Genomic DNA, 8,687 nt, shown 5'->3' with positions numbered 1-8,687 from the left:
TTATTTTATTCAAATTGTGGGTATTGGGGTTCTCAGGGGGGACAGTAGATCTTAGCATCTAGACCTCAGTAAACTGTTGTGTCATAGTAGCATGATGGCAGGACTGCTAAGTGAGTAAGACAGCACTGGTCATTTTGTGCTCACTGTGCTGATAACCAAGCGTTTTTAGCATTTCAACGTTTTGCAGCCCAAGCAGGGCTTCCTCTTTCTTGTCACTGTTTTGGCTAGTTGCGAGCTCTTTGCTTCAAGTGAAATTGATACCAGTGGTCTGAAAACACTAAAGTACGCCCTTGTGGCCACAACTAGAATGAACTATGGTTATTAAAGGAAAAAAAAAGAAAGAAAAAAAAAAAGAAAGCAAAGTTATAATGTAGCAGATATTACCTCACGTTACAGGAAAACAGCAGAGGAAGGCACATGCTTTCCAGTTTTGTTCTTCGCAATGGTTGGCAGAGCTTTTCAGGCTTACCTTTCAGAAACCAAGGCCACTACCACTGGTAGCCCTGCAGACGGCTGCTCTCCAATGCTGTTTCTTGGATAGACTCAACCAGCATGTCCCAGCTACAGAAGCCACACCAACCATGCACTCACTGGCACCCCTGGTCTGCAGGGATAATGCACATCCCTGCTTCCGGCTACATTTCATACTAGTGATGAGGCTCTGGCACAGCTGCTCCTCACTGCCAGAGGAACTAAAAGATAAAACCTGTCCTCAGAGGAAAATAATTTTCTCTGGCACTGAAGAATCCATTACAATTTGGAGAATTCTTGGTAGAGAAACGACATTTGGTGCCTGGAGGTGGGCTGTGGACCATGTGTAACTGAGGCAGTCTCATCTTTGCCCTGCAGATGGACACTCTGCAACACTTGGTGTGGAGCAAGAACTCCCTCTTTTCCCACCTCTCTGAACTGGCAGGTTGTTTCTGAAGGCCACTGATGGCAGACATCCACCTTTCTTACATCTGTGCCTGTACACTTCAGCACAAGGGCAGGTGGCCAGCAAAAGTTGTGGTGGGGCTTACAGGGATTAGGAGCTGATGTAAGGAAAGGAAAACCAGAAATAGGAGGCAAAGACAGGAAGCGAAAAGAAGAGAAATAAGTAACATAACCTGCCACATTCTGCAACAGGGGCTGCGTTTCTCCCTGCTCTCGGTGCAGCGACGATCGTACTGCAGGCAGAAGCAAACAAATACACCTTGGAGACCTACCAGGTGCAGGGAAAGGCCTTTGGGCTGAATTTCTCCCTTAGTACCAAAGGGCTTTGTTGCAGGGGAAGGCAGGAAAGATGGGATGCAATGCTTGAGGCAAGCTTTTGGGTGAGATCTTAACAAAGATCAAATGAACCTCACTGTGGACTTCCTACTTTTGAAAATGTAAGGCTCCGTGCTAGACAGGAGTTTGCTTGTCCATGTAACACAAGATGAGGGTGACTGCCAGTGGTCCTGCAGTCTCCTCCTTTGACTCTGTCAATATTATGTTCATGAGTGTCAAAGAGGAGGTGGAAGAGAAAAGGAAAAAGAAAGTGGCTTATGGCTTCAGAAACATCTTTTCCACAAAAGCAAGTGAGTATGCAAAAATAAAAAACTAAACAGTATCCCCAAAAAGATTGCATTTCGCAATCTTTTTTTTTTTTTTTTAAATAACACTTGAAAAGATATGAGGAAGGGAAGAAAAAGGTAAAAGCCAAGACCCTAAATGCAGAAGGACATGGAGGCACCTGTTAGGAAAGGAAGTGCCACCAGCGAAACATTGGTTTGATTTCCCTGTGGAACTCCGTGCTCTTGGAAATGCCTAATATAGGTACAGAGTTAGCATGGCCAGCACCCTCGCCAACCCGAGTAGTCCAGGCTTGGTGGCCAGGGGTCAGCCCTGTCATTTGGGAGATATAGTCCCACTCAGGGAGGTGTAGCCCACCATAGGGGGGTGCAGTCCACACTTCTTGTTTGGAACAAGCTGTTTCTCCTCCCTCTAAAAAGAGGGGCTTTGCATAGAGCCACTGTTTGGGGGCCCATGGGCTGGTCCGAGTCAATGTCTGGACAGGTAGACATGGGGGACCCCCTAAGCTATCCCTCAGACTGACGGGGTGGCGACAGCCCTCTCATACATGCGCTCCAAGATGCGGTGGATGCTGGCAAAGCCTGGCCGGTCAGCAGGCAGCTTGCTCCAGCAGAGGCGCATCAGGTTGTAGAGCTCCAGGGGACAATTGTCCGGGCAGGAGAGGACATTCCCATCCCTCACGTAGTAGATGACCTCCTCGTGAGCCATCCCGTAGTAGGGCTGCATGCCATAAGAGAAGATCTCCCACAGCACCACCCCATAGGCCCACACGTCAGACTCTGTGGTGTAGCGGTTGTAGAAAATGGACTCAGGGGGCATCCAGCGGATGGGGATGGCATCATTCTCATTTGCTTTGTAATAATCAGCTGAATACATGTTCCTTGACAGACCGAAATCGGCGATTTTGACCACCATGTTCTCTCCCACCAGGCAGTTCCTGGTAGCCAAATCCCGGTGGACAAACTTGCGCTCAGACAGGTATGCCATGCCAGCAGCCACCTGCTTGGCAATGCAGAGCTGGCTGGTGCAGCACAGTGCCAAGGGGTTGGGGAGGCGGATCCGTGCATCCAGGCTACTGTGCACCAGGCTGCAGAGGTTGCGGGGCGAGCGGTCACGCAGATACTCGTTGAGATCCCCGTAGGCCATGTACTCGAACAGCAGGCACATCGGTTTCCCAATAGCACACACACCTGGAAGAGGACAGATGCACCATGCAGGTCATTTGGGGAGCAAAGAGGGCTCTTTTGTGCAAAACCAAAAAAATCCAAAAATATTTACACAAAGGGGAGCGTTTCAAGAATGCATGAAGGGACAGAGAGAAAGATGAAGCATGCAAATACCATCAAGTTTGCATGCATTCCTTTCTGCCTTTGAAGCTCCCTCGCCAGCGATCTAATGCTGAGCTCTGTGGGAGATGCTAACAAGTCATGCAGTTGTCTGATTTGTCTGGACATCCCAGGAAAAAGTTACACTTCTGAAGCTATGTTTAATTAAAAGCCCAATCCCACTTAAGTTGGCATTAACAGAAGTATTGCCTCTTCCCAGGTGCAACTAGAAGGACATACTTTCAGTAAGTAACCTTTGTAGTTCTAATTGCAGTATTTTTTAATTCTTTTATTTGTTGTAATTATTGTTCTTATACTGACATGGGTGTCCCCCATACCGCTACTGCTACTACTGATATAGTTGCGTCCCACCACAACTTCTTCTGGGTTTTTCTTTTATTTTAAACAGCTCATGCAAAATATGTTGGTTGCAGAAATTACTTTTGGCATGACAGATACTCAAAAATTAAAGAAAGACAAGAAAAAACAGGCATCAGAAAGGAGAGATTTGCCACATCTGGTTGATGCAGAAGTTAGTCCCACTGAAGGGCACATGCTTGGCCCTGCACCAGCTTTACTGGGGGTCAGCATCGGTACAGTACACTCCCATGAGTTTTACTGAGCATACAGTGATATGGCAAAAATATTTGCATGCCTGTTATTAAATTGCCAACAAGCAAAAGCCAGCACTTAAAATGTATGTGTTTTGCTTTCTTAAGGCGATCATTTAGCAATTGGTGATCCAACTTATTGTGAAATCTGAAATTCTTGTTGATGACCTAACACTTGAATCTTTGAGGAAAAACAGATAGCTGTTCCCAGAGTGATAAAATCAGGATCTGACAAGCATGAGGAGTGTATGTGAGAGCTTTATCATCTAAGCTGTCTTCAACAACATGGCTGTTTTCCCCACGTCCGCTATGTGAAACTAGTTTGTTCCTGTACCTTTGCCCTTTCCTGACCTAAAATGTGTTGACAATAAACACAATGTTTATTTGAGTTTGGGGCATTTCCTGCTTTTCTTTTCTGTAGCCAAAGTATCAACCCAGCTCTCCTCAAACTAGGATTTATCTATTTCCAAATTTGTGGAGCTTCCTATTGAAATAAATGAAGACCTCAGCTACCTGTTCACAAGGATCAGATCTGCATACAACAGCTTAGAGCAGGATTGCCAGGTGAAGGTGGCCAGCAACATCTAGTTCAGTCAAAAACTAAAAATTTACTGAAATAAAATTTGGTTAGCAGCTTTCACAGGAGAATGCCTTATTGGCCACGCTGTGGTGTCAAGACTTTCAAAAAACCCCAATAAACCAGGGTTTCCTTTCAGCTGGGAAGGGAAGGAAGAGACCATTTTTGTGGTTGGCTTTTTTTGTTTACTTGTTTCATTTTGTTTTTTTTAATGCTGGTGAGTGTTCAGACATCACAATAGTAAGTGGGACCCATAAAACTAACAAGACTTGTGTCTGGGTTTTTTAAGTACCCACAAAATAAATTACAGCTCCAGGAAGCTCGTGCCTTCCCTGTGAGACATCTGTGCCAATGTTATTAAACTGGAAGCAGAGCTAGGCAGTAAGATGGTCAACAGTATGCAGGACGAGGAGGGTTTAGTACGAAGCACCATCCTCTTAAGGCAACAGCATCCAACCTACATTTTGAAACTTGTTCTGGTGGACAATCTAGCAAAGCATACAGAGGCACATAGAAAAGCTCACCTCTTTTGCAAGAGGCATTTTCTCTTGCAGAAGAAACCAGCATTTCCATTTGCATTAGGTGCTGGTCGCACCATGTGTTCGCCCCTGCACCCCCAACAGCCCCACAGCACATTTGCAGAAGGTGGTACCCTGTACGTGGGCAACTCATTCTGATACCTAAAAGCTTGACGATATTTGGATTGTCAAACTCTGCCATGAGGGCTGCCTCCCTCTGAAAGTCGGCCTGCATGTCTGCAGATGCTTCCTCCTTCAGCATTTTCACTGCCACCATTGTGAAAGGCTCATACGGCAGCAGCCCTGGGGCCCTGCAGGAAGAGGGAAGAAGGAAAAGCATCAGGGATGCATGCATGCACACCAAATGTAGGGCTTGTTTCTGGTGCAAAAGAAGACACTGACAGAAAGAAAGAAAAGAAAAAAAAAAAAAGCTGAAGGCCCCAGGACCTCATGGGCATGTCTGCATTGCATAGTACAGAGACAAACAATTTAGTTCAGGGGGGGGACTAAATCCAGTATTGCTTGTTTTGATCACTGCTCTTTCTTCTTACAGACTCTTAATATGACTGGTAAAGAGGTAGATGAATAACAGGTTGGTAAGTAGTACCCTCTCCCTGCATTGGATGTCGCATCAGAAACTTCACGGAGGGCAGAATGGACTCTTCATTGCTACCAATTAGCTTTCGGGGTGTAAAGACTGAGCTTACCATAGTTAAAAATAAACCTATTTTATATGAAAATATTGAAAGAGCCTCTTTTCACTGCATTTTTCCCATACCTCACTAAATGGTGGCATTGGTACATCTGGCTACTAATAGGGTGAAAATAATAATTACAGTAAGTATGTTCATCTGGTTTTTTAAGGAAAATAGCCTTTTGACGCTGTTCTCTGTATGTGTGTGGCACGTGTGTGTGCCTGTAAGTCAGCAAGTTATAAACTCATTGGCTAATTTCAGCTGAATTTAACGTGGTGGAGCTGAGGTCTGGGAAATAGTTATCCTCCTGCAAGTTTTGTGAAAACTTGTGACAGGACAGAAAGGACAAGGCATACATGTACCCTGTCTGAAGAACAAAGTAATTCTTGAATACACCTGTGTTAAAACACTGGTGAATCTTCAGCTAGAGCTTAGAGACACAAATCCATACGAAATAGAGCTTCCTGACTTGGAGCAAACAGAGACTCATTTTGTTTTCTTATCCACAGGTCACTGCGCCCTCAACAAGTTTAATTAGATGGGCTTGTGAAAGATTTAGGGGTAGCTGTTGCCAAAGAAGAGTAACTTTCCACTCTTCAAACATGCATCAAAGTTCAGATGTGCATTTTGTTGCCCATGCCAATTCTTCCCAGGGGTCCTGCAGTTAAAACATGTTCCTTACAGGTAGCCACCCAGAGCTCATAGAGAGCAGCGCCCATGTACATGTCATGTTACTACATGAGCCTGACTGCCCTCCCCTGGCTCAAATGCCAGGCTGTTTTACTGCTCAGTAGCCCCAAGAGAAGGTTCCGATTTCTAAAGCAAACTTCCAGTTCCCTTGTCATCTACTCCAGACATATGGCAGTTGCAACAGATGCACTTGGATGCTGTAAATGTCAAATGTCAGAAGATGGCAGGGTGCCCATTGAGAAAGGAATCTCACAGGTGGCCAGATCGCAGCTGAGACACTTGGGCAAGGAGGTCTGGCATGCTGTAGCAAAGGAGCGGACTCCACACTTGTCTGCTACTGCCTCCATTACAGCAAAATACTTTCCTTTTTTTTCCCCTGTGCTGGCAGTAAGTTTCCAGTCTAGTAGGAAGGGAGAAGTACCAGCACCTACCAGCTGCTGTATAATCCCAGCACGCAAGAAAGTCAGCAGCAACAGCCAGAAGAAACCAGTGGAGCATTTAAAAGTAAAAAGAGGAGGGCCTTTATCTCTTCCAAACAGCGTCGTTGTAGATTACCACTCATCACTGGCTAGCAGACCTACTGCAGTGCCAAAGCAGGGGCAGGCACAGCTCTGTCTTGCACGCTTTGGAGAGAGAAGCTCACCCCAGTCTAAAGCCTGAAGTACACCCATCCATCTACTCTTCACTTAAATCCCGTAATGTAAACTAACCTAAATGTAACTTAAGTGACATTAAGCTGCACAAAGCCTTTTAATGGGCCTTCAGGCAACAGCAAGTAATTTCACCCTTGGTAATTCATGTGCTACTTCAGCCCAGTTCTCAGCAGACCTGGGAAGATCACACTGATCCGGAACAGAGACAGAGTGTTTGCAGTCCTGGCAGAGAGCTGTTGGAATTTGACCCCTTCAGTGCCCAAAAGACAGTCTTTGCACAAAGAGACAGGGGCAAATCTGCAGGGGAACAATGGGAAACTTCTGAAATTAACCAGGAGAATTCAGGTGGCAGACCAGAACATGGAGTGTTTTCTAGAAAATAGGTAAATTTCTTCTAGAACTGGGAAGTATCAACAGAAATTACCTTGGGTTTCCTCTCTTGTGGTTATCTAAATGCTTAGGAGAAACATCCACTGTTTGCGCATGGGTTGGACAGCCACTGTCCTCGCAACCCTCACCGTCGATGGCTTTGTGCAACACCGGTATTTGGCTTTTGGGAAGCTGCGATTCAAAGAACTAACCAACAGTGCAATTAGAGATTTCTCCCTCAGCCTACCTACAGAGAGTGCCTGACTTTAAGTTTCCAGTCAGGTTTTCTTTCCAGAGCAGTAACTGAAACTGAGGAGCAGCTTGAACCTGTATTTGAGATTGTGTCCTGTCCCCCGTTTTCCTCAACATCACAGCTGGGTAGCTTCTGTTAGATTATTAAATGATGCAGTTAACATCTACTACGGCTGGTAGAGACCTGCCTTTACCCCGTCCTTTGGAGAAATTTATATGTGGGCAGGAGAGTGCTCTGAATTGGTGGGGGCTTATTTTGTTGTGTGTTTTTTTAATTAACATCCACACTGTTTTGCAACTACATTTGAGACAGCAAGTCAAAGAAACACCCTTTGCACTTGGCAAGAATATACGGAGTCTTCTATCAGAGAAACTCCAACCTTAGGGACAGCCTCGTATCTTGCAGAGACAACGAGCTGTGCCTTTGCAGTGGGGGTCTACTGGCCTGCTAGCAAAGATCCCACATCCAGGAGTTTAGGCAACCCTGGACTCAGGCTTAGCCTGGACCATGCACCTCCAGCTCTGAGAGAACAGTTGCATGCTGGTCTGCATTAAACCACACAGGGCTAGTGGCATGTGGGGCCAGCATGGTCCTCCCAGGGGCAGAGGATCCTGAGTTGGCCATCACAACCCATTCAGTACAGACCTGAGCCAGGTCCTGAATCTTGTTTTAAGGGCATCTGTTAGGATAACTGGTTATTTCCTCATCCTTTCCAGTGTGAAGGTGCCCCCAGTGAATACCGCAGCCTTTCAGGAGAAGCTGGTAAATGATAGCCAGACGCTTCCTGTCCTAACATGTTGCTTGACCCAGGAGTGAGTAAACACTGAATCAGGACTCACAGCAAGCCAGCTGGCAAAGGCATCGCTGGCAGTGGGCGCAGAGCTGTGTTTACAGGAGAGGGAGAAACATGAGACCAGGAGAAGTAAGAGGGTTGCTAAACTTAGCTCGAGATGTCCATTTAACACACGTAGACAAGTACATTTTATCCATCTGAGACAGGAAGGCAATTATTTGAGTTGTGATAGCTTTAGTAACCTGGAGGGATGCACAGCTGGCGCTACTGGATCAGCAGTCTGCGCTGATCTGCCAGTGGTGCACAGAAATGCCAGTGGCTTAAATGTTCCCTGGAAATATAAGGCCTTGGAGGGACTTTTGAGAGTGATATTAATAACAATAAGGAAGCCCCTCAGAAGCATTAATTCTGCGGCTCCTTCCCTGAGCCACAGAGTGCAGGAGTTTCTCAGGGTATGGTACTCTCCGCTTTGCAAAACCTGGCTAAGAAGATGTGTTAGGTTTGGGTTTTTTGTGTGTGTGTGTGTGTGTCTTTTTCTCCCAGTTTCCACTGGTTTAATTAAAAGAAAATGCGGCACTGAGGTGGATGAAATCCACATAGAATGTCTCTATGCCACTTTAGCACTTGCTTAACCCAGTGCTTTAGT

The 8,687-nt window shown here is 45.9% G+C and overlaps 1 protein-coding gene across 1 annotated transcript in view; it reads right to left on the bottom strand.

Annotated features, from left to right (window-relative positions):
- Nucleotides 1–2,070: 2,070 nt before the first annotated feature.
- MUSK (muscle, skeletal, receptor tyrosine kinase) overlaps nucleotides 2,071–8,687 on the bottom strand; it is a 53,550-nt gene continuing 46,933 nt past the window's right edge. The window contains exons 16-17 of the mRNA XM_009895867.1: nucleotides 4,751–4,899; nucleotides 2,071–2,747 (exon numbers count right to left, since the gene is read on the bottom strand). Coding sequence (XP_009894169.1) covers nucleotides 2,071–2,747; nucleotides 4,751–4,899 — 826 coding nt within the window. The remainder of the gene's footprint in view (nucleotides 2,748–4,750; nucleotides 4,900–8,687) is intronic.

The sequence above is a fragment of the Charadrius vociferus genome, unplaced genomic scaffold, assembly GCF_000708025.1.
Source record: "Charadrius vociferus isolate BGI_N301 unplaced genomic scaffold, ASM70802v2 scaffold231, whole genome shotgun sequence".
NCBI lineage: Eukaryota > Metazoa > Chordata > Aves > Charadriiformes > Charadriidae > Charadrius > Charadrius vociferus.
The sequence above is the reverse complement of the archived record's forward strand: the minus strand, read 5'-3'. Positions and strand labels throughout refer to the sequence as shown.